Source organism: Zonotrichia leucophrys, chromosome Z (assembly GCF_028769735.1).
Source record: "Zonotrichia leucophrys gambelii isolate GWCS_2022_RI chromosome Z, RI_Zleu_2.0, whole genome shotgun sequence".
Lineage (NCBI taxonomy): Eukaryota > Metazoa > Chordata > Aves > Passeriformes > Passerellidae > Zonotrichia > Zonotrichia leucophrys.
The window spans coordinates 23,663,721-23,690,731 of record NC_088200.1 but is presented as its reverse complement, the minus strand read 5'-3'; the positions used below and the strand labels follow the sequence as shown (position 1 = coordinate 23,690,731).

The window sequence follows — 27,011 nt, the reverse complement described above, 5'->3', positions numbered from 1 at the left end:
CAGAAGATTCTTCTGACAACTCCTGAATTCAAGAAGCTTCTGTGATAACAGCCTCACAATTGCAGTACTGTTCTGCACTACTTTAGTGTTTAAAAATATATCTTTGTCCACATTTTAAAACAGAATAGACACCCAGACATTTTCTTGGAAGATTAACAGACTTTGCTCCATTTTGAAAACTCAAAAAAAAGTTTGAGTGAAAAATCAAATCAGGAAGGCACAAATCGCAAGATTTCTCCAGTTAGATCCAGCTGCTCAGGTCCACAAAACCTGTTTTAGTTCTTACCCATGCTTGTGATAACAGCTTGTTTCCACCACTCTTGTCCTGATCCTCAGCATCCTGGAAAAAACTCTGGCTTCATCTCCTCTGGACCCTCCTTCTAGGTATATAAAGGCAGAAATATTATTTCCCCTGTACCTTCCTTTCCTATAGTTGAAGAAACCAAATGCTTTTTTTGCATGTCTTGTGTTAAACTCCCTGACAAGTTTAGTGATCTCCATCAGACTCAACTTCAGAAAGTCCATTTGCTGCCTCCTGTTCTGGGCACCCCAAAACTGGACACAGCACTCAGATATGTTCTCACAAATAGAGAGATGGCATTACTTCATAGTATGCTAGAGTAATAGAATCTTTTAGATTCCATCACTTCCCTTGACCCCTGCTCTCCACAGCCCTAACAGAGTGCAAGATGCAACTTTGCTGAAACAACATGCTGCTGCCTCCTCTTCAATGAACTCACCATGAACTCATTTCCACCACTCTTTCAAGTATTGAAAGTAAAATAGCAAATGGCAAGTCAGGTAATGTTTTAATGTTTGTATAAATGATCTAGATGCAGCAGCTGAATGTAAATTCAGTCATTTTGCCTACCACACTAAACTAGGAGAAACTGTGAACTCCCTTGAGGATAGAGGGGCCTTAGAGAGAGCTCTGGACAGATCAGAGGGGTGGGCAATCACATTAAATTGAACAAGTGCTGGACTCTGCATCTAAGAAATTATTATCTTGATTGTACATACAAATTGAAGATGAGAGGGTGGAGAGCACCCCCACAGCAAGAGATCTGGCAAGATCCCTCAAGACAAGACTGAGGAAGAGCAGGTAAGGTTACTTGGTCTGTACAGTTTGAAGAAGAAGGGCTGAGGGGTGACCCCGTTACAGCCACAGCCACCTCGAAGAGCGCAGCAGAGGAAGAATGGCTGATCTCTTCTCTCTAGTAAACAGTGACAGGACACAAGGAAAGGGACTGAAGCTTCCTCAGAGGAAGCACAGATGGGACATCAGGAATAGGTTCTTCACCCAGAGGGTGGTTAGTCACTGCTCCGTAGGGAGCAGGGCACCGAGTCTGTCAAAGTTCAACTAGTTAAGTCATACTATTTAGTTTAAAAAGTTCTGCGAGGACCGAGTTTTGGAGTGAATGGTCTGATGATCTTTATAGGTCCCTTCCAATTCCAGATATTCCGTAATTTTATTATTCCAAGTACACAATTTAGCACAAATAATTTTAGCACAAATCAGGAATTATTAATCTGCTCTCTCCAGAATGAGATCAGGAAGCAGACAGCAAACAGCAGCTAGTGAAAGGATTAACTTGATTAGATAAACTTTCTGCAACAAACTGATATTAGGGATATAACATTCTAAAACGTATTTGTATTTTATATTGTACATGAAATCCAAAGAAATTTCTTTAATTTAAACTTCTCTATTTTCATCGGCTTTATTTTGTTTATAAAGTCTTGTCAATATTTTTGTTGTCAACCTACTTCAATTTTTTTATTTTTTGAATAACCCAATTCTATGAATAGAATTTAAAAAACCTAAGTAGTATGAACAGAGATCTGCTAATATGTATGCTATCCAAAGAGGTGGGATATATTAATAATCACAGTTTTAAGCATAATGTGTTTCAGCATTTATGTCTTCACAGAGTATTCAGATCACAAATCAGCTGCACAAATGAGTTATCAGCACCTCATCCCTTAGTGAAACTTACTTGGGGCTTTTTTTGTGGGGGTTGTTTTTTTTTTATTATTATTAACATTGAAACAAGTGTGTTATGTTTTGTTCCCTGTGGCCTCCCAGTGAAAAGCTGGAAGTCCTCACAGCAGGAAGCAAGTGTTTTAATGACAGTTGATTTGAGTTTCTGAGAAATGTATCAAAGGAAAAATTCAGGAGCATAACCCATTGTCTTGTGGAAGCACACAACAGGAAACCCACAAAGAGCTGAAATTTTAGTGGAATGGTTTTAATACAGACCCATTGTACAGACCCACGGAGCTCCTCATTTCATCAATTTCAATTTCTTCAGCTTTAGGAAACAAGATAACAGGCTGTTATTGCTAATTGGAACTGTTACTTCCAGAGTATGTTGGCTCAGCAGTTTCTGCGAAATCAGTCTACATTCAAGGGATATCAATTCCAAGAACACAAAAATAAGGCACTGTACAGCAACTTTGAGGATATTCATGGTGCCTTACTCATGATGATACACAATACATGCTTCCAAACTGGGATTTTTCATTGGCAGACAGATTTTTTAGAGTATTCATACACATTGCTTTCAACACCATTATGGTAGAAATGCTATGGGGGAAGAGACTCATACCATCTGAGTTCATCCCGTGTTGCAGTATTAACCTTGTTTTGTCCAAGGCCAAGGAAGTAAGTGTGAATTAGGGTTAACACCCATATCAGCCAAGTTTAAACCACCACTGGAGAGAAATCCTTCCTGACATGAAATAACATCTGAGTTTCAAAAGAGCATTTACTACCATGTGCTAACAGTAGAATTGGGCTCAGGATGACTGTCACAAAGACTCTAGTTATCAAGGCTTGAAGCAACATAACATAAAGTGATCCCATTGCTACTGAAAAAAATTGCCTTTCACCAAACAAACTAAAGGAGTTTGTTTGGTGGAATGCAATTTCACTATGCATTTCCAAAGCACCAGGAGCCAATACTCCCCCATTTACGCAGTTTTAATGTGATAAAATCTCATTTTTCTGATTACATCAATGCAACCAAGGGCTGGAATTGCTATGGATAGTGAACATATAATTTTTTTTCTCAAAGAAAATTTAAAAGCAATTTTTTTCTATGTTATGCTTCTAATCAATTTATTTAATAAATATTTCACTGTAATGAATATTACACTTCTTGGCAGATACTCATATTTAGTTAATAATATTAAGTAGTTTGGTTCAGCTGTTTGCTCTCCTTATTTATTTTTAGAGACGTATGCATGGGATTTGATATGGAAAAAAACTGCAGCATTGGTTGTCCACACAAGCATTTGCAGCAGAGAAAAACTGCCACAAAGTCAGTCATGAACCAAAATAATATAATGTGCTTTATACATATCCTGGACTATTGAACTGTTTCCCCTTCAAGCTTCAAGTTCTGCTATCTGGCAAATAAGGGTCACACCACCAAAAAATGGGTGTGTCTCCATTGAAACAAATGGATTTCAGATGGGTTGGAAATAAATAAATGGAGATGCTGAGATGCTAAATTTTCCAGGTCATTTTGTGCAAACTATTTGCTCATTTCAGTACTTGCTTAAAGACTTCCTATTGTATTCACATCTGTAGCAGACTAAAATACTGAGTGAAAAGTAGTTCCAATCATTTGCTCTAACTCCACAGACATTCATTTTATCATGGTATGTCTTAGTAAGGAATTTTTGAATGATGAATAAGACATTCAAAAATTTGCACTTCTTAGGAAATAAAAGTAACAAAAAGAAAATAACCTCAGCCTTAGATTTTATATGATAGTAGTAGCAGTTATCAGATTCTAAGAGGAAAAAGCCCCTCTGAGCAATTTACTAGTCCTATTCTGAATAAGCTAAAACTCCCACAGTTACCATTAATAAGGAACTGCACAGGATATTTTTGTCTTGATAGATCAGATTTTTATCTTTAAATTATTCTTAAGTAACAGCATGCATCAAGATAAAATAAGCTGATCACATTTAATTTCCCACTAGGATATCTCTGAAAACATTTTTTTATTCTGCCCCCACTACCCTCCAGTTGTGTTAGAAGGCTCAAAATCACCTTTTTATCCCAGAGAAATGCACATAAACATTGAATTTCCTCATTTGTATATAATAAAGGTAGCACACATGCTTGAAATTCAGTGTCTTAATAAGTACTGTGCTTCTGGTTGTCCCCCACACAGAGGTTTAAAATTTCTTTGTTAATGTGGGCATTAGAAAGCATTGGTTTTATTGCTACACAAAGAAAGAGGAGTATTTCTGCTATGCAAATAGAAAGAGACTGTGCTCTCCCAAAACACTCCCTGAAGTCATCGGTGCTAGTCAACTCACATTCTTGTAAAGTCAGCTAGATTAGCAAAATGTTGTAGGCAATTCAACAGAAGTGTTATTGAGTCTCTTCAGGACACTGAAACGAAGGAGGGTTGTGATACCCTGTGTTTCCTTGTTAACCCTTTCCCAGTTCACAGAGCCAGGATTAGAATGGAAGGCTGAGCAGGAGTCTCACATACCCACGCCAGTCTTTTCAGTCAGACACCTGACATCCAGAGGAAGAGAGAAAAGGATGAGCAGCAAGGGACTCTCAGTCTTACTTCTGTGGGGGATGTAGTGGAATAAATAATCTAATAATATTTATTGGAAGATTACAAAGAACCATATATCATGTATCTATTAAACTAGCCAATTTCCAAACACTGCAAACAAGAATTTTTCAGCAGGAGAAGCTGCCACATCCGTCCCCTCTGCTCATAGTGGACAAAACAAGAAATCATAGATTTCAAGTGCAGCAAAAAAAGATCCAGGCAGATGCCTCAGAAACATAGATAGGGTCACTGAAAAGATTGCCTGTGTGGGTTATGGGCTTAGGAACTTAGAAAAATGTCTATAAGAAATCATGCATGATGAAGCAGTTCTGATGGCAGAGTAGAATAATCATGTCTCTTTTCACACATATCCCGATTTATCCTGGTCTCATAGAAGAAGGTAAGTGTAGGACCTCTAAAAAATTGGCACCATATTCTTATTTAAGACAATTTTGGATTTGAACTGAATAATTTAAAGAAGTACATGGCTTCCAAGAAGTATCACTTTGCAGCCAGCAGTATCAAGGACAGCACAAAATTAAAGCAGTCACATCCAAACCCAAAGGGATACCTTTAACTACTGCTCTGCTTGTCTAACAAGCATTTTGGGCCATCTTGATACCTGATTTACCCATCCTTCAGCCAGAGACAGCTGACCTCCTCCTTGGCTGGCTCAATCAAGCTGGATTGCATGTAGCAATTTTGTTGTCACCATTATTGGCATCACAACCTGGCACGGCTACTGCTTCTGTGAGCACAGGCTAAGATAGATATCTGAAAACTTCTTTTGAGTAATGCAGTTCAGGAAAAGGGCTAGCAGAGAGGTGGGCAGAAATGCAGGGAGAAAAAAACTGAGAAGAGATGTAGTATTATGTCTGGGTTGGGCAGATATTCACAGTTTTAGTGTAAGAGTGCACAATTTGCAGAAAAAACACTGTTCATTAAACCTGTTCATCTTCTGAATAAAACACTACCTAATAATTTGAAGTACTGAACACAAAAGTTGGATAGGAATGTATTTGTAAAATTCCTTCTGCTATTCAGAACACTAAGAAAATGCTACATACAATCACAGGAAAGTCAGTATGAAAGGTCCTCAGGTTACCCTGCAATTCATCTCTTCATTTGTTTTGGTCTCACTTTTAAGCTACATGCAAAGATGAACATCCAGCCATTGCTCTGCAAAATAGCTGTGATATTTCATTACAACAGACCCAGTGGCAACATGCCACACCAGTTTAATACTCCAGTAAGTTAAAAATAGGGCATCCTTCTGAAACAAATTAATGGATCCTCCCTAAATTATTAATTATGATGGATTACTAATTTTCTATCTCTCCTGTCTGCATTTACAAGCAACAGGTGAAGAAAAAGGTAAATGAAAAAAAGTGTTTCACTCAATCACCTTCTCACTAATGAAAAGTCAGTCTGGTGATTGTTCTAATTACATAATAGAGTCCTGATATTTTCTTCAGTAACTTCATTGACACTGTTAAACGCACTTTGTCAAACTCTTTCTTGTCATTATATTATTTGGGGATCAGAGATATTTTTGATGAAGTGGTTTTGTTTCATGCTTTATTACCAGCTTTGACATACATTTCCAGAGAGACACAAGGGCATTCCTTTTTACACTGTAGCATAGTCTTGTTAGCAATTCAGGTGGAATAAAACCACTCAACTTCACTTTATGGTCTTGTGCCCTGAATTTTTCACATGGCACCCTCCCAAACATAAGGAACAGTATAGCGGAACATTAAAATCTTATGCTCTTAGGACAGGATTCTTCTAACACATTGTACCTGTAATCCCTTGATCATATGATTTCTACACTTAGTAGCATTTTAAAATTATTTTAAAACAACACAGTGCTCAGAACAAGTTCTCTTTTTTCTTCTGTTTTATTAATATACATCAAAAATACTTATTTTAATTTTTTCTTATTTCTCTGGAAATTACTTTAAATCATCTCTTACACAATCACAAATTAGGAATCTTGCATCTGCTTTCTCATAAGCAAGTTAACTGCAATGTTTCACATATTATCAAATAAAGGCCAGTGGAAAATGGTGCCATTTTCCACCTTTTCCAAGTCTGAAAAGGCTGGACCTCATGAGAAGCAGAGATCAAGCCAAAACCACCTCTGTGCAGAAAAAAAATGTAAAATCCTGGAGTACTTCTCTGATACCCCATCTTTGTCACTGTAACCCACTGGCCATGTGCACAGAGGGAGCCAAAACCTCACAGCAGTATTTAAGATGAAGATAGAGACACTAATGAAAGCCAGGTTAAGGGAAAACACAGAATAATATTGAGGTGCAGGAGGATAAAAACCTGTATCAGTTGCAGAATCCTCATTTTAAACAGCTAAGTATGTTTCTACCATAGCTGCTGTATCAAGACAAAAAATTTAACATTATCTTTTCTATCACTTCTTTTTTTTTAAAGAAAAAAAAGCACTCACATGGTAGTGACACACCTAGAAGTAAAAATCTTGTGTTTTATCCCCTAAAATTTTCTGTTTTAAAACAAGAAACTTTGCATTTGCAGAGCCCTTTCCAACTTGAAAATCAAAACTATTTTTTCACTTTACATGACATTAGTAAACAACAGACTCTGCCATCAAAACGGCACTGATATGACTACCTCTTACATGTAGGTTTTTCCATGGAAACATGACTTCCATCGCTACACTCTTTGTTTTTATCCCTCACTCTACTTTTTCTTAATTGGGAATACTTCCCTTGTTGTGGAAACTGATTTAATGCTACATCTCTTCCAAGTCAGTGGCCATCAGCCCAAGTCACACTCAAGGAAAAGATTCAGTCAACAAGGCAAACAGCAAACAAGCTCTGACTTGCCCTGCATCACATAAAAAATGACACTGCACCAAAGAATTAACCACAGAGTACTTTATATAAAATGGAAAAAAAAAATTACCAACTTCCACATTTAATTTCCTTCCAGAAGAAATGAACTGGCATAATCTGTAGGAAAATCATTACACATGAACATGCCCAGTTACCACATTACAGGGATCAGCTCAACTTACTGCTGATGCGAAGCACCACTTCAAGAAAGAAGCCATTTTTGAGAATGTGCAACCTCCAAAAGGCATATCATCAGTTCTTCAGCCTGGGCCATGAAATGTCCCCACCACTCTGCCATTACTGGGTGACAGAATGTGAAGTACTCGAGGCACAGCTGGCAGCTGAGCAGGGTAATGCGAGCACGCCTGCGCAAAGGCGTTCTGAAGCTACATTGCAACAACCATTGCTCCCCTGATTTGGGGTGTAAAATGAATTTTTTACATTAAAATGAGAGACTGCAAAGACACAGCAATGCCTTAGCTCCAGGTCTCTTTCCCGCCATCCTTAAATGGTGGAACTGATGGCATAAGGAGCAGAGCACAGAATGGAATGCTGAAGCTTTCTCTTTGCTGGAAATATGGCTTTTGTGCTTCTAAGGACAAGTAATACACCCCAGAAAACCTGTGAATGAGAATCAGAAACATGCCACATGTATTACAAAGGTGACAGATACAACCATGTTCTTTCTGACAGGAAAACGGGATTTCATCAAATAATCTCTTCCTAAATAAAACTTACATGCACGCATAAAACTCATCTGTATTTCATACCATACACAGCATCCCACCATACACAGAGGTGTGACTAGTTTTTCTATTAGTGAATTTATAAAAAGTTTGTCACACTGACTGATACTTTCTCCATGCCTGTGTGTCAGTCTGATTTTAAGGGCTTCCACAAATGCATCAAATCCTCCTGAGGGATGCATACTGTTGAATTTTAGTGTCTGATCTCTTTAGTTCAGGAGCTAGCATAGACTACTACTCAGGTCAGGTAAATCTAATTTATTTGGTAGAGCTAAAGTGACATTTTTGCCAAGCTGTATGTTGGAGAAGAATTGATAAAACATTTTCCCCAGTGCTTCTTCTGGTTGACTCTGTTTCTTTTTCTCTGGGCCTTCCAAATTTCCTGCCTTACAATCCCAGTTATTGACATGCAAGCCAGAAGTAAAAAAAATTTACCGCTCTTTTAAAGAAAAAAAGGTGGGTAATCAGTTACATTTCAAATATTTCTTACAGTATTTCTACACTTGCACATCTATAAATCTGTGGTGCTAAAGCTTATTGCACATTGCTGACCTTTTGTTATTCAGTTCTCTTCTACTCTCAGTTTATTTATTTATTTATTTATTTATTTATTTATTTATTTATTTTACTTGAGCATATTGCCCATTTTTTGGTCGCATGGCAAGTATTATATCCATTTCAAGCAGAAGTACAACATCTGCAGCCTCTCCTAGAGCACAGTGCCCTCTGAGTGCAGTCTTTAGCATGATGACATTCATTCATTCATTCATTCATTCATTCATTCATTCATTCATTCATTCATTCACTCATCCATTTTTTAAGAACCGAGAACATTGTTCTAAAATGTTGGGGTTTTTTAAAACTAACCTGATTATCTCAGGAGAATGACAGTTCTGCACAAAGCCACCCTCTCTGAATATCTGCTCAATGCACTTCTTAGTCCTTACTTCAGACAGGAAGACATTAGGCAGTGTGTTAGCGTGTTTTAAGTATATTGAAACAACTACAAAAAATGCCAGCATGGAATGTGCTACAGGAAGTAACTCATTAGAGGAAAAAAACAGGAGCAGCGAAGGATGAGCCAATGACACAAGTGGCAAAAAAACCTCTCCAATAAATTGTTTCAATCTGTACTTCCAACGCAGCTCCTGTGCTGTATCGGAGGTACAGATCCTGGAACTCATGCACCTGTCAGAAAATGGAAAACAGGATTGCACAACTACACCTAAACACGAGGGTATTAGTGAAGTGGGTTAGAACAGAACATGTGCCTGGAAAAAAAGCAAAGCGGGCACAAACTGGACACATCTACAGATCTAGCTTATCTAAATTAAATGAGACCACTGTGGCCAGAGCTCTATCCAACATCAGTTGATGCAACTGAGCACTGCTTGTTCATTTCAACAGGGTGGAACAAGAGCTTAACCTACCTGCTGAATAACTCCTTTCAGTACCTATTTACAAAACAGTAATTGCAAGACAACACAAAAAGCCTTGCCTCCATGAAGTTCTAGATTTCAGTGTTTATTTAGTTCCATCACTATGAAAGCACTGATGCTACATGTAAAATTTATCCATAGGATAAAGACTTTTTACTTTTCATTGAAAAAACATGGAAATAATTCAAAAGTTCATTCCCTTTATTAGGAAGGTCCAGGTAATGTCACAGTGATTTTTTTGTGTGTGTAAAAGAGGAAATCTCTGCTATCTCTCAGTCTTACAGTTTAGGAAAAAGCGTATTTTGGAGGTTAGTGGTCATTTAATATTGTTCTGATAGACTAAAATAAGTACAGAAATGAAAAAGACAAAATAGTGGTTTGCATTTTCTTACTCTAACTAAATTTACAGTGTACAATGATGGACAAGGCATATCATAATAAAAATGTACCATAACTTATGAGGCTTTGCAAAGTTTATTTTGTTATTGAGAGCATTGACTGCAGAGAAAAGCTGTATAGAAAAGGGTCTAGTGAATGCCCACTTAGAAACAATATTGCATTAGCCCTTAAGACCACTTAATCCAATCGGAAACTGAGCAATTAAAAACAATGAGCTCAGATTATTGCCCTTGCCTTTTCAATGTTTTTGGATTTAGAGGAACACCTTTCATTTAGAAAAAGAAAAAAAAAGTTTCTTCTTTATTTTGGAAAGAAAAACATGAAATAGGAAAGAATATTTTGTATGCAGTAAAATATTCATACTACTCATCTGGTAATTTAATGCTGCTGTTATTACACTCTTTCCTCGATGGCAGGAAAATTTCCTCGGGTTGGCTGATGGAATTCAGACAATGGGTCCCTGTTCTCATGTCAGTCATTTGCTTTAAACACATTAAATAATAAAAGACAAAGAGAAGGAGCAAAAATTAAAGCTTTTTTGGGGGAGCCTTGAAGTAAGCAATTCCCTCTCCAGCCAACAAGCACTGCTCATGAGCTGAGAGAGGAGCCAGAGTTCCACCTTCTTTGCTCTGGTCTTTCCCACACCTCACACACCCTCTGTGCAGAGCTTGCTTATCTCTGGTTATTTTCCTGCTCTTTTTAACTCTGCAGGGTCCAGTCACTATCTTTCCCTAATGGGTTACAGCTGTAGCTTCAGAAAATCCCTTTTAGTCAGCTCTTTTAATAATGAATCACAACGTTCATCCTTAATAAGCAATGAAGAGAAACCATACACATGGGGCAACATTCGTCTGCCAAAGAAGAAATACTGCAGACTACGCCCCCTCAGTCCCTGATCCACTGGGATTAAGAATGACAGTAAAACTCCTCACATCTGAGTCCTCACACCTTGCTAAAATTATGTTGTTCTAAAAACACGGGACTTGTGGAATTTGCATATTCTCATGAGTGCTTCTGGGGCTGGGGGGGAAAGCCTTTACAAAACAATCAACACCACTTTCTGATCTGTTCTATATTAGTTATGTTTTGATTTTTTAGAAATCTCAGTTTTACCTTTCTTTTGTTCTTTGGAGATGCTCACAATTTACCCCCCCAGTAGCCATACATGTGTGTTCTGGAAATAGAAATATTTTTCAACTGTAGCCCCTTCCCCTGAGGATGTGAAAAGTACCTGCTAGGATACACAGCATGCAACAATTATACATACAACATACGTCTGCTAAGTGCAATGTCATACGCTACACTACTGCTCAAGCATGTTGCAGTAGTAAGAACTGACCTAATTTCCAAGCTACTCACACAAAATCAAACGGTTATATCAAGCATTACCATCTAATGCACTGTCAGACTAGCCATGCTTTACCTGGCTGCATGTTAATTTCAACGCCAAACTATCAAACACCATGATGGAATGAGATAAATATTATAATGAATAAAACATTTTATAAAACAAAGCCTATAGGGAAATGAGCTTATTGTTTAACATGTCATTGTACAATCCAGTTAAGATATTCCAAGAACCAAGTTGACTTTTCAGGTTAATGTAACCGAATTTTTTCAGTTTCATATAACCTATTTGTCACCAAAAAGTTGATTCAGGAGATTTTGTTTTCCAGCTACAAATACCTCTAAAACGGCTTCAGTGGGGCACATGGTAGTAATGGTACTTTGCATGCTGAGAATAAGAGCCCTCCACATTATATAACCCCAAATAATTTTTTCAAACAGAAAATAATTATTTCCTAGGAAAGTGCATTTTAAAACACTTCTTTTAAAAGCAGCTTCAAAGATGTGACACTTAGTTTAAACAAATTAAAAAAAAAAAAAAAAACAGAAAGTTTCACTGATGCTGTTTGCACTACCAGTCTTTAACTGATCCTATTCTCATGTACAGCTTTTAGCAAACCAAGATAATTTTTTTCCACCCACATATTGCTCCCCTTACAAGTTGGTCAGAGTGGTACTGGATCTTCAGGTACTCCCTTAAGGGCTAGGTAACCCAAAGGAACAGATAGCAGAGGGCTGCTCACAAAGGAACACGCCTTAGAAATAGACACCTTCTTCATCCCTGGAAGTTCACAGCTTGATAAGACAAAGCAAATTGAAGCACAGATGATATCCACCATCCCTTATTTCCCTTTTTACCCCTTCCATAGACCTTTATGGGCAAGCACACACACTGAATAGAATATAGACGCACAATATTGGTACCTTCAGGTACTCACAAGGGATTTTAAAGGCAGCAGGCAAGGTAATTAATAGTAAAGTTGGGACTATTTCTAAATTAACTTTCCAGCAACAGCGACCGCAGCCCTCCAGGCAGGTGCTCAGCGGCAGACACCGGTTCCCGAACGCAAAGCGGGCTCTCACCGTACCTTAAGGAGTCTGACAGAAGGGAGGAAGGCGGCATGGCACAGCTTCCGGATGGTCCAGTTGAGCGGCCGGGGTGCCTCGCTCTGGTTCATGACTGTCCGCAAATCCCAGCGGGCGATCCGCCGCAGCCCTGGCAGCGCCTACCGCGGCAGCCGCGCTCCGGGGCGCGGGCATCCCCCGCTCGGCGCGTCCCGCCCGCGGCGCCGCAGGGCACGGACTGGGCTCGGCTGGGCTGGCTCGCGATGAGCTGGGCTGGGCTGGGCTGGGCTGGGCTGGGCTGGGCTGGGCGCGGGGGGGCAGCGGCAGCCGCTGAGCCGCCCGCATAGAGCAGCGGCCAACTGCGCGGGCTCGGCGGGCTCCGTGCGTACCCCGGGCGGCGCGGGGCGGCAGGAACACCGGGATGAACACCGGGATGAACGCCGGGATGAACGCCGGGATGCAGCGCCAGCGGCCGCTCCCGCCCGCCTGCGGGAGCAGCAGGGCTGGCCAGGCTCGCCGCCGAGGCTCCTGCCTCACTCATGCGCCTCATGGGCCAGAAGCAGGGCAGGAGGAAGCGGATTCGAATAAAGCAAGGGAGGGGTACCTGCACTTTCTTTCCCAGAGCATTGCGAGGAGAGGGAAACCGGCATGAGGGGAGGTGGGGCCAAGGCTCAGAAAAGAGAGCGACCGAGGCGGGGGTGAAATAAATAAATTCACTCTTGATTTACTGATACAATGGCCCTAAGAAGCGTTTAATTGATCTGGCACAGTGTCGGTGTGCTAGTGGCAAGTGGCTCTGGTTAGACTATAAGGGCATGAGTGCTAACCTGCACATCCTGGCAAAAAACCCTCAGACAAAGCCAAACCAATTCAGCTCGTTTGAATATTAAATATGCTTACTAAGTAATTCTATCAAAGATATGAAAACACATGAAGTAATATTGCTTGGGCAATTCAAGTATGGCAAAATATGTTTCCATTTGTCCATTTGGGGCAGTAAATGGCCTTCCTAGATAATGGAGATGTTCTTAATGGCAAGCAGCTCTCCAGCCAAAGAAGAAATACCTTTTCTCCCATACTTTTTATTTTTTTGGGGGCATGAAGATTACATGAAGGAAGAGTTAGGAACTGTAAAAGAAACATTCTTTAAAGCAATGGTGACTTTTCATGTTGCCAGTAAAAACCAGTTTTTACTTAGATTATGGATGAAAACCCCATCTTAAACTTTACTGCTTCTCAGTAAAGTTTAAATCTCTCATAACTGAGGTTAGGATATAGACATTCAATTTACTTAGCTAGGATTCACTCATCTGCCATTTTCACATTTCCTTTTAATCCCCTTATATTTCCTTTTAATATAAAGCACATATATTTCACCTCTATTTATAATTTATTCTTAGAATTGTGTCTACATTAATCAGAAAAGCTGAATAATTGTCCAAATGAGGTGCAAAGAGATGAAGACTACTGTTTCTTTTGAACATAGGAGTACCAATCAGCTCCTCTTTACTGTAACCTCTCAGGAACTGTATAAAGGTTCTTGTTCAATGTCAGCGTTGGATTCAAAAATGTTCTGCCCAGAATATAAAGTTCAAGAGCAAAGTGCAAGACTGACTGTGTGCCAGAAGAGGTCACACTTGTTCCACCCCACTGTACATGGAAACATTATGGAACCTCAAACGTACAGGGACTAGACCATGAGTTGTCTGTAGAATGGAGTGGGTAGAACACCAAGAGACATGACTTAGTGACAAAACTTGTGCAGGTGAATTTCTGGTTGTGACTGAGCAGCTAGTTAAAACGATATCTATTTAAATACCTCTTGAGTTCTGAATGTATTTCTTTTATGAAAGGAGGAAAAAACCTTGTGTTGATAGTGAAATTAAACTTGAGTAAGTAAATATTGTTATCTGCAACTGCTTTTCCAAGACTGTATAAAGGAGACAAAATTAAACAGGTAGAAAAAAATAATCCTGACTTAAAATAGCACAGACCATGGAAGATGTATAGCATGGTAACTTTGTTCAGCTATAAAGGTAATCATATCCACTGCTTAAGCTTTTGGTGTTTATAGTTAAAATAAAGAAAAGAACTCAGATCAGAAACAAGAACTCAAGACCATGGCTTCCCCCTATCCCACGCCCCCTCAAGTAATGCTCAGATCTTTTTTCTACCTTTGAAGTTCAGGAAAGAGTTTCCTGGGAAGGAACCATACTCATCATTAGCTTGTCCCTTTCACATCTACTTTGCATTAGGTATCTGCTGTAAAACAAAATGTTCAGCCTATGTGTTTGGCACAAAGAAGACAAAGGAGTCAAAGCACGCTGCCCTTCTTTTCAATGAGTAGAGTAATAACTCTCTGAAGATGCTAGGGAGCTAAACACAATGAAGAAACATAACAGATAGCTTTAATAAACTGCAAATAGTGAGCCCAATGTATCTTCTAGCTTCCACAGGGCTTCCTGTCTTTCAGATGAGTTCTATCATTGCCTTCTTCTGCAAACAATACCTTAGGGATGAGAGTTGTTATATGCTGCAGTGTTTAATACACGGCAACCCTTATTCACAAGTCTGTTTTCCTTGGCTTTGTACCTTGCCTAATCATTTGTACTTGCACAAAGTGAGTGCAAGAATATCAACTTCAGTCTGTGGCAGTGAGGAAGCTCTGATAGCAGGATATTATCATGAGATAGGAACTTCACTTCCACCACAAAATCCTTGGGTGTCTTTGGGCAGACCATTTAAACTGATTGTCCTTAAGGCCAAGCCTAATAAGTTTTATTTTTAATGTATGTTTCTTACCTATAAGCAATATTGGAATTATTTTGAGGCTATTAACTGTAAATATGAGGAAACTGAAGCAAGGAGATTTCTTTCTATTCCCAGTATGCCCCTACTTCCCTACCCCCACATTTGGTAAGCATAGATGGTGAAGATTTGGAAAGTACAGAGGCAAATTCTGAAAAGCTTCATTTTTTCCCCAAGATTCTGTCAATAATGATTAAAAATAGTAGTGAAATATTAGGAATATGATTTTGGTGGGGGGAGGTTGTGTGGTTTGGGGAACTTTTATTACTTCAGTGAAAAAGTCAGAGTTTGAGTCTCATATTTCTGTTGGAAAAACCAAGTGCTCTGATCAGATCAACTCCTACAATCTGGGGCCTATTGGGAGATGCAAAGATGTAGCAATCCCACTAGAATTTAAGACTTGCTTTGCTAGATTTAAGAGACAGAGCTGCCACTTTCATATTAAAACATTTTTTCCTTGAAGCATGCTCCCTGAACCATCAGTATTCACCTCTGGGTCTTTGTCTTTAGTGAAGGAGCACCTTTGGTACCACAGGAGAGAAAAGCAAACAGAAGACAAATGCCATTGCTTCCTGCAACACAGACAGATTTCTACTCCTCTTAAAGCCATTGGTCATGGAAAGCATTTTTTGACCAGCTCTTTTTGGATTCCTGCAATCCAACATGACAATAATTCTACTCTTAGAAAGTTCTGATACAGTAAAATTTAATACCTCTGGAAATGCTACAGAATGAAAAGCTTCTGAGAAACACATCAGCATCCAGACTACTCTGAGCACATCAGCAATGTCCAACATTTTCAGCCTGAGAGCAAAATTAAACAAAAAGGTATTATAAGCAAACCCCAACACTACTCTCCTATCCTGTCCAAGTAACAATTCCTTTATGAAACAAGAGATGCTGTGTAAATGAAAGATGGAAAGGGCAGGACCAATAAATGAGAGAGATGTATTGGTCACCATGGTAGAAAATCTCTTCTATGTGGCCACTACCTACCTGTGGAGAAACATCAGGCAGAAGAGTTTTCTCATTATATCACACCTGTTTTCCCATGTACATCATAGACCAGGATCATAAAATCATAAAATCATAGAATAGTTTTGTTTGGAAGGGATCTTTAAAAGTCATCTAGTGCAACATCCCTGCAATAAGAGGGACATCTTGAAGTAAACCTGGTCAGAGTCCTGTCCAACCTGACTTTGAGAGTTTCCTGAGCTTAGGAATCAACCATCTCTCTGGCAGCCTCTGCCAGTATTTTACCCCTTCTTGCTCTAAACAACTTCTTCCTTATATCTTGTATAGATCAATCTCCTTCAGTTCAAAAATCGCTGCCCCTTTCCCCATCACAGGAGGCTGTGATAAAATGTCTGTCCCCGTCTTTCCTATAGGCCTCCTCCTTCAGGTATGGAAGACTGTCAAGGGTCTCTCTCTCCGGAGCCTTCTCTTCAGGCTGAATAACAACAACTCTCTCAGCCTTGAGGTGCTCACAGGAGAGGTGCTCCAGCCTACTGATGGTCTTTGTGGCCCTCCTCTGTCCTGGTGACCCCCAGAGCTGGATGCAAGGCTCCAGATGGGATCTCAAGAGAGCAGAGCAGAGGGGCAGAATCCCCTCCCTGGCCCTGCTGGCCACGCTGCTTTGGATGCAGCCCAGGACACAACTGTTTTTCTGGGCTGTGACTGCCCCAGGCAGCCTCTCATCCACCAGCATTCCCAAGTCCTTTTTTCGCAGGGCTGCTCTTGATTTACTCATCACCCAGCCTGCTCTGATACTGCAGCTTGCTCTGACCCAGGTGTAAGGCCTTGTGCTTGGACTTGTTAAACCTCATGAGATTCCCAATGCCCTACTTCTCAAACTTGTCCAGGTCCCTCTGGATGACACCCTGCCCTTCAAGTGTGCCAACTGCACCACTCAGCTTGGTGTCATTTGCAAACTTGTTGAGGGTGCTCTTGATCCTGCTGTCATTGATGAAGACATCAAACAATACTGGTACTACTACAGACCCCTGGAGAACAATTCTTGTACAGATGTTGGTCAAAAAATTCACCACTACCCTCCAGATGTGATTATCCAGCCAACTCCTCATCCACTGAATAGTTCACCTATCAAATTCATATCTCACATTTACAGAGAAGGATGATGTGGGGAGCATGTCGAAGGCCTCAGTGTGACACATGTGAGAAGAAAGACATCTTCACAGTGTAGCTAGAGAGCCACTTTGTCAAGGCTGCCTTGCTCTTGGACCAAAGAGCTTGCACTCCCCAGTAAGACAGCAAACACCAGAAAAAAATAGCGCTACTCTTGTATTTAGAAATAGAGCTACCTTTGCTTGCAGTGGCCACCATGGGTATACTACACAAACATGCTGAGGTGGAGGTGCTAGTTCTTCATAAGATATTTTGATCATCTCCTAGGTTTGTGAAGGAAATGGCAGGATGGCAATAGAAAAAGAAATAATTCAGAAGCTCTTGTTTCAAAGTCAGTGCTAACAAATTCTTCCATTGGTAAAGAATCACAATTCACCTTAGTATCCGGTCACTTTGCAGGTCTATTAGCTAAATAGTTGAAAAGTACATCAATGAATAGAAAGCTATGATAATAACAGCAAAAGGCTATTTTTCTACATACTCATATTCCAATTTGTGTCCATTTCATATGATTTCTTGCAAAAATCGGGATAGAAAGATAAGTTTATTTTATAAGGTTTGGATAAACTATACTTAATTTGATGCTTGCCATAACTTCTTAGGAGACACAAATGTTATTGATGCTTAACTCAACTGATAATTAAATTATAAAATTAATCCACTGCTCTCACATCTTTTCTATTCATTGCATGCCTGAGGTGGTTTTTCTGCTGTTATCTCTGCCAAGATATTTCACAGGTCTTTTGCCACATGCTCATAATTCCCTCTTCCCTAGACATAGACACACATACTAATGTAATGTCTGTCTACTTATTAAATATTAATTAAATAACTTGCTACAGATGAAGATAATTCCATAGTTTCAAGCACATGTATAAACATTATTGTATGTAGCTATAAATCATGTCTTCTGGCAACTGACTGAAAAGATTAAGTAAAGGGTATTCCTTTTATCCTAAGTTTTATAAGGATGCTATGAATTTTAAATATGATTATTTTATATGCCTACTACCTTGAAATTTCCTTAAACTGATCTGCATCTGGCTTTTGCCTAGACAAGCACCTGGCTGGGCTGCCACAAGAGATCCCCGTGGTCCCGCAGTGCACAGGAGTGCTGAGAACAGGGGAAGCAGACTGGGGAGAGAGCAGGTGACCTGGGCAGTGCAGCACACCCGCTGTGTCCCTGTCAGAACTGTTTTCCTGGAGACCCTGTTTGATCGTTCCCGGTTCCAAAATACACAAGCAGAGGAGTCTCAAAGTCACACTGTGGACTGAAAATGTGTTTGTACAGAGAGGTCACAAGGAGCCTTCATCACTATTTGTGGTTTGTGGTTTCTGCAGCTACTGATAATTTCCACCACTTTGCCTTCCGTTGTTCTCCAAGTATTTGTAAATCTACCTATCCTTAAATAGTGAAGCTGTATCTTTGAATGGTGTATTACATCAGAAATTCCTCTTAAATTGCAGGCTGAAGCCTTTTAGAATTTATCTTTGAAGGAGGTTAAGACACATAGGCATGTAACAGTTATATTTTGGGACTAGAAATGTCCATGGTTGATTGTTACTTAGGTACAAATGCCACATTTTAAATTGCAGTCTGTCTTAGTTTAAATAGAATTTCAAGTGTAGGCAAGCTGTCAGTTCTTTAACCTCTGCAGCATATGACAGAAATAAGGATGCTCATACATTTGGATTTATGTTTATGTTAAACATTTATTTTCATCTTAGCCATCATGTTCTTATCTGAACTGTTTAACTGTGTGTAAATACTTTATCAATTTTGACCTGTAACATAATTTTCTTTATAATTTCCCGTTCAGATATCAAATTTACTAAGTTATTTTGGTGCAGTGTTTTTTAGTCTTGATTATTTTGCTGGAGAAAATGCAGAAAAAATACAAAATTTCATGAGAGCAATTCACCCTGACTGTTATGCCTTTCAATGGAGACCCGACAGCACAACTCTCTTGCACTTCTGTCCCTCACTTGACTCAGACAGATGCAGTATGAGACAAGGGCAACTTCCTCACTTCATCTCACAGTATTGCTGAATCAGAAAACAGTTTACCCTTTGAAAGAATCAATGAATTACAAAAAATCTCTAATGCCTTCTTCTATGGAGTTATAAAAAAGCCCAAAAATAACCAAATGATATTTTCCACAGGTACTACATTTCTGCATACCTCACTCCCACAACTTCTGCCCTCCTCCCAAAGGTGAAGAACCCTAGTGCAGACACCACATCTGATGATGAAGCCTCCTGCAGCCACTTGTTTCAGATGCTTTGAGCACATTTAGTGTTTCATTACTGATCTGTCTGCTTTCCTGAGTATTTCCTTTCACTATATTTTTATGATTTTCTAATGCATCAGTGTGGACAACTAATCCTACATTGCCTTCAGTGCTTTCCCCAGCTACTCAGTTGGGTGTGTACCACTGTTCATCCTGGTTTGAGGAACCAGTCTGGCCCCCAAGCCCTTGTGGTGAAGGGTCTGTCTCTGTAAATGGTTCAGTCACCAACACTGAGAAGACCACAGAGGGGCACCCTCACACTTGTGAGAAACACACCAGTGGCTGAAAGCCCAGAGGAGACACAGCAGGCAGCACAACAGAAGCAGCTGCAAGGAAAATTGCCAAATCAGTGTAACACAAACAGGTATAGTCCTAGCAAATAACAGCAAAATGACTTGCTAAAGAGCTAAAATTGTGCTTATTACACAGGTACTATGAATAAACTAATGGTATACTTGAGCTTTCACTAGGAAATCCTTCACAGAAACTTCAGCCTCAATGAAAAAATGAAGCTTGACTAGAATTTTAAGTAATTTTTCCACACACATCTTGCACAGCAATGTCTTCTACTAGGCAATGGGAGGACAATGTATAGAGTTTGTGATCCTCTGCATCACCTGAGAATTTGTGATTTTTTTTTTTTCCACAGCATAACACAAGAAATTGTGTAAGGCTCTTAATGAAATTAAACAAACAAGGAATAGCAAAATCTGGACAAAAATACTTCAACAACACTATTATCCAAAACCACACTTACCTTCTCAAATAGACACAAATTACTCCAGTGGTTTACTTTAAAATACACTTTCAAACTGATAACTTAATTGGGTCTATTTTCAGCATTTTGTGGATTCTATTTTGATTTTATTTCTAAGTCACATACCAAGCCTATGTATATTCTTTTTATATTCTAGACTAACAAACACCTGCAATTTTAGACCCTATTTTCCCTGGAACAATTATAGGCACATCTGGAGAGCAACAAACTCTGGATGGTGCTTTCCATGTAGTCCGTTGCAATTATTATATATTTGCATACAGTGTGATGTTGGGAAGAAACCAAAGCCTGGGGGCTTCTGGACTGGTCACTGATCAAAGCTGCAGGAAGAGTAGTCAATGCCTCTGGAGACAGTAATCTAGTTTCCCAGTCAGAGGCAACAGATGGGTGACACAAAAAGTGCCAGATGAGAGCAGCAGTAAAAACCACATCAATTGTACCAAATGAACTGTAATCTCAGCTTGCATTTGCCTAACAACTTCCTGAGGCGGATTTTCTTTTTAAATCTCTTTTTTTGTTATAGAATTTGGACCCTTTCCCTGCTTAGATGTAAAGTATAGCGTAGTTCCTTCCTCAAAAGAAATCACAGAAATTTAAACCACCAGAAACTAGATATTCATTGTTACCTTTACATTGAATCAGATTTGTTTCATGGTTATAGCCAAATTAAATCAGTCCATTTGAAAAGCCATCACTAATAAACCGAAAAATCTGCCCAAAATGTGTTAATTTCTATGTCAATTTTTAGGTTGCTTGTGAAGCCTCATACTAAGTGAATAGCAACAACAATCTCTTATTCATGCAGTTCTAAACTTCTAAACCAGACAGCAGAGTCAAACTGGAACATAAAACTACACTGAAGAAGGATCTATAGGTTTTTTTTGTTGATTTTTTTGTACAACACAATGTAGTATTACTCATGACAGACTAATTACTAGTTAGTTTAATGAGACAAGTTGCCCATGCTTAACTTCTCCAAAGAAAATACACCTAACTATTGGGACACACCAGCAGAGTCCATGGGAACAGGAAAACAGAGCAAAAGAAAATGGAAGAGGATTATTTTTTTTAAAGTGTCACTCAGTTATGCAACTGGTCTTTGCAATAGTCTTTAATTGAGAATTGTCTAATGCCGCATTGTGCTCATGGCTCCCCTATCACTACTGAAAACATTCTAGCCACTCATACCAATACTTAAAGGACAGATTTCCACTGGCAATATAAAGCTGCTGGAAGGCTTTTCTGAAGGAGCTTTTTTGGCTTCCCTAGCAAGAGTTTGTCAGGTCAATGTCCCCACTGTAGACTGTTCTGTAACATCCAACAGGCATAGCATAATTTGTTATTTTTAAAGTTATCTGATATCTGATATTTGAGTCCCATAATTTGTACAACTGATACAATATCTGATATTTGAGTCCCATAATCTGTACAACTTCACTAAATTCTACTGATACTTACACATCCTTATTAATATGTTTTTCAAAACACATGCCAAGATAGCATATGCATATTGTGTTTTAGGCTCTTCAGTACTAGAATCTGAAAAATAAATTTGAGAGACAGCAATTTCCTAATGTTTTATCAAGCAATGGTTATCCCACTAGCCTTAACCAATAACAGATTCACTCCAGGATTGTGGGATTTCACTTGCTCTGTCATGTTTTTAGCACTTTCTTAATATGCTAGATCAGAAATTTCAGCTCTGTGATTTATGGTTTAGTCCCAGAAGGCACACAAACAGATTCTTCCTGTGCTGTTGGCGCTAAACTTGATGCCCCTATTATGTTCTGTATAAAGTATCTGTTATATTGAGGACATAAGTAATGAATTATTTTTCAGATTTATAACAAGGACTTTCTGATTCATCTATGGCTATGATTTACATATCATTTCAATATAGTAGTTAAGCTAGTTTAGAAGAGAAGAATCTGAAAGCTGTTGAAACAGGACAGACATACACAAGTTAGAAGTTCTTAGGAGAAAATACCTCCTGGAAAATAATAATGAGCATGTATTTTTAACAACATCTTTGATAACCAATTTTTTAAATTATTTGATGTTTGATAAAAACTTCCGAGAATTCAGCACTTGGGATTACATTTTCATATGTGGAATTTTAATGAAATTTTTAGTTAACAGTATTTCTGTTAAAAGAACTGCACAAATGCTAAATACAATCTGTTTTTCTACCTAAGTTCATACAACAAGCCAGAGACATGAGCATTTATGTACTCTTGGAAAATTGTGACATTTTAGATAATTAATATTATTTTGTGTTTATTCTATGGAAATCCTCTATTTATCATCTTTAATGGCTTGGGGGTTTTTGGATTTTTGGGGTTTTTTTTGTTTGTTTGTTTGGTTTGTTTTTTTACTTTATATTAATACAAACAAAATTCCAGACCTCTGAACTAGCATTTTCTCTATTTTCTGTTTTATCAAAATCTACAGACAAAATGTGTTAAAATAATAATTTGTTTAGTACATTTTTATGACTATGAATTGCTCCCAGCAATCTATTTTTCCTTTTAAAATTATTGTTTTCTCGTCTCATTTTTTTTATCAGAAGCTTATAACTTCATGTTTTACAATTACCAGCAGCAGAAAATTTTGTATGAGGGCATTGCCTCTTGCACTGGTGATGCAGCAGAGAAGAGAAAGAAAAATGGCAGATGTGATACCAGAAGGTATCTGCTGACTTGAAAGTTCCATGAATTATTTAGGTTATCCAGTCATATGTCATAATTACTGTATTTATATTAACTAATGTGAGAGGAAAATGGCAGCCGAATGTTGTTCAGTCCTGAAAGCACTGTTTAACCCTGTGCTAGATTATAAACTCTACCTTTCTAACTGCTGGTAAGCAATATATTAATTCCACTTCAGGCATACTAAGTACAAAGTGGGGGTAACACAGGTGAAAAAAAGCCCAGGGCCCTTATCAGCCATTTTGACATCTACATAAACCTCCTTGTTAAAAGACATTTTGAGATAATGAAGAGGAAGAAACATAAATGTATTCAAGTGCAATTAGAATAACCAATAATGGCCCTGGTTATATACTACATCTTTTTTTCTTTTTTGAAAATTCTACTAAAAATAAATTGTCAGACTCGTAACATATTTATAAAGAAAGCCTTCTTATGCGTGTATCCATGACAACCTAGATTTATATTTTGAGCTCTAGAAAGTTGTTACAGCACAGCTCACATAAATTACTTTGAAGAATGTAGCAAGATAAGATGGTTTGCTACCTGAGGTGTTTTATTTGGCATAATATATCATATTTTGACTATATTGAAGCATAAAGGAAAGCAAAAGTATTATGTAGTGGTTAGAAGCCAGTCTTGCCATAAAGTAAACCTATTTTTAATACAAGGAAAATATATAAGCACTTTATGACAAAGAATGCTGAAAATTGAAAAAAATCCCTGAAGACTTAGTAATTGAATTTTAGCATATCATAATTAAGAAAGCAAAGAAACATGTCAGAAATGTGAAGCATACATCTCCTGAAATAAACAAAACTTCTATTTACACTAGTTTGTCTCCTACTGTGGTTCCATCTGGACTGCTTTGGGCATACAAAATCTATTTTTTACTCTCTCTCTTACCTTGGGAAAGGAACCTGCTTTCACGAGACTAAGCATTACTAAAATTGCATTTCTGTTACACATGTTTTCTTTTTGCATTTGACTTGAGAGTCATAGTATATTATTTACATAATAGATTTACACAGTAGGCAATTCCCAAGTACAGCATGGTAACAACAGGAACATACTTCATGAAAATTTTCCAAAACAGATATCAGCGACTTACCTAGAATTTTGCTGTCAAATAAATGCATTACCTACTTTGGAAAGAGACTTTGAGGGAAGAGAGATACAGTCACTTCAACAACTGCTCTGTACATTGTGAAGAATTCAAGTGGTGTTAACGACCACAGCCTCTATGAGCTTTTTTTCTGAGCAGAGCCTACTGCTTAAGATGGCAAGCAAAAACAGCAGACAAGTTTGTAACAGAGCCTTTGCATGGTCTATCTGCTAAGGGAAAAAGTTGCTGACCTCAGAGATGCAATGGCTGGGGGACACACCACCAGGCAGCCTGGCACTGTGTGAATCCCTTATTTCTAGACCCACACCAGCACCTTGGGGGTCCTGGTCACGGGGGATCTCCCTTGGAGAGTTATCTAGCTGAGAGCTACCCAACAAGATTAAAGTGAAATTCAACGCCTCCATAAAATGCAGCAGCACAAGTTTCATCTAAAAGCCCATGACTGCAACCCAGCCGTTACCTGCACCTTTTAAATTCTTATACCCTGAGATTAGCTCAGTTGGTTAAAGCATGATGCTAAAACCACGAAAGTTAATCCCTCCATAGGCCATTCCCAAAGAGTTAGACTTGATGGGACCCTGTGAGTCCCTGTCGTTCAGAACATTCTGTGGTTCTGTGACAGAAAAATAACAAAATAAGCTGATATAGGGGTGGCACAAGTTTTGCAGCAGATGTTCCTGAAGGAGAGCCAGCAAGTGAGAAGGATGTTTACCCTGCACGTATCCCCACCTGGTCAGTTGTGGTCTTCTCTGGCCTGTTGTCTCCTCCCTAATTTCCTGATAGATGGGAAATAATTACACTATGACTCCATTTTCTTGCCTGTGACAATTGCCTGTATGTGGAACATAACAGTCCTGAGGGTCAGAATATTTGCTCTTTTTTCTTAATTGTATAACAGCAACTTGAGGGCTAATTTTCTGCATAAGCCAAGTCTAGTTTTAGTCACTTGTATAAATATTTCTGGGCACATCATGCAATTTAGAAATACCACCAGCCTTAGGTAGTCAAAGACAATACTTTTATGGGGAGGATTTCATAACAAAACATCATTATAAACACATAAACCTTTCACTCAAATTCCTTTTCATTCACATTACAGGATATTATTCTCTACAGTGTAGCATTATGTTTTACATAATGAAATGTCATTTATACCAACTTAAACATTCTAACCTAACTAATACAGTAAAATTTTGAGTCTGCCTTCAGTTTCCTTTAGTTCTCCATGAAAAGCAGAAAATGTGCAGTAAAATGAAATGTCTTAATCAAGAACCACCAGCATGAACAATATCTTCTTATAGTTTGTTACAGTAATGTGCAAATAAGTGAGATCTCATGATGTGTAACAGAAGATACTTGAATGATTGCTTTAGCAGAAAATGACATTATATTTTAACTAGAAATCTTGGGAATGCAGCTACTTTATATATATACAAGATGATCTCAAGTCTGATGTCCTGTGCTGCCCCACCATGACTAAAGCGGACACCTGTGCCTCTAAAGAAAATTTCATCCTTTCTAAAAAGCCTGTAATAAGCATATAGAGAGGCATCACAAAGGCCATATTTGAACACAACCATATTTGAATTTGTTATTAATCAGCTACAGTGAAGTAGTAAGTAAATTCACAGTGGTAAAAGAGTTACACATTGCTGTGTGTGTAACATTCGCAGTTTTCTTCATATTCTCAATGGTAGGTTTATCATAACTGATTAAACAATCTATTTCTCTGATAGCCAGTAGTTTTCCATGGAAATTAATTTGTGGCCCGTTAAATATATTACCTACCATATGCCCATGAACCAGCACAATTGATGTATAAGGTTTTTGTGGAGACAGCAATGGCTCAAGAGCCATCATGTACAAATACTTATGAGAGCTAAAAGCAAGAACAGATGCCATGCCATGCAAGTGTGATGCTACATAAAATTCTGTGAAATTTAAATGCATTAATTGAAATTATCGAGCTAGCTTATGTGATGTATTTCCTCTGGTGTTGATTAAAGAATATCAAACAATTATACATTAAGAACTGGAAAATCAGTGTTTTGTATCAATATCAAAACACTGAGAAGTTATAGCTATTTCTCTTGCCTATAGTTATCCACTACAATTCGCACTGTTTCAATTATAAGAAAAAATTACCTTGAAAGTTACAAATTTTTAAAGACCACTTTGAAATATTGTCCCTGTCTAATTGTTTTATGAAGCAGCCTTGAACAATGCCACATGATAAGAGCCGGTCACAATGCTATTAGTACAAATTTCAGAGCCCAATTGTCTGCTTTGGTACTGCTTTTCCCTGTTCATCTGTGAGAAAGACCAACTTAGTGAAGTTACATCTGGCTCTACTTGAAATAGTTGCTTAGATATCACTAATCAACTCCCATCAAAGATGGGGAAAGACCTTTTTCAAACAACTGTGGGAAAATGACTGGGGGTTTGGAAATTATGGGGGAAATACATAATAATAAAGAAAAACTTCAAAAAAATTTTTTGCCTTTTTACAGGGGCATTTTGTGATAGGACAAGGGCAAATAGTTTTAAACTAAATGAAGGTAGATTTAGGTAAGATATTAGGAGCAAATTCTTTATTAAGAGGGTGGTGGGGCTCTAAAGCAGTTTGCACAGAGAAATTGTGAATGTCCCATCCCTGAAAATGTTCAAGGAAAGGTTGGATGTGGCTCTGAGTAACCTGGTCT

General features: G+C 38.5%; 1 protein-coding gene across 9 annotated transcripts in view; it reads right to left on the bottom strand.

Moving 5' to 3' along the window:
- Positions 1-27,011, bottom strand: part of TRPM3 (transient receptor potential cation channel subfamily M member 3) — a 415,622-nt gene that overhangs the window by 251,541 nt on the left and 137,070 nt on the right. For 4 of the 9 annotated variants that reach the window (XM_064736881.1, XM_064736887.1, XM_064736882.1 and 1 more), the window contains exon 1: positions 12,476-12,714. The exons of the other annotated variants lie outside the window; for them this stretch is intronic. In XM_064736881.1, the coding sequence (XP_064592951.1) occupies positions 12,476-12,565 (90 nt within the window). In that variant the 5' untranslated portion in view covers positions 12,566-12,714. Of the gene's footprint in view, positions 1-12,475; positions 12,715-27,011 lie in introns of those variants that run through there. 9 annotated transcript variants of the gene reach the window in all.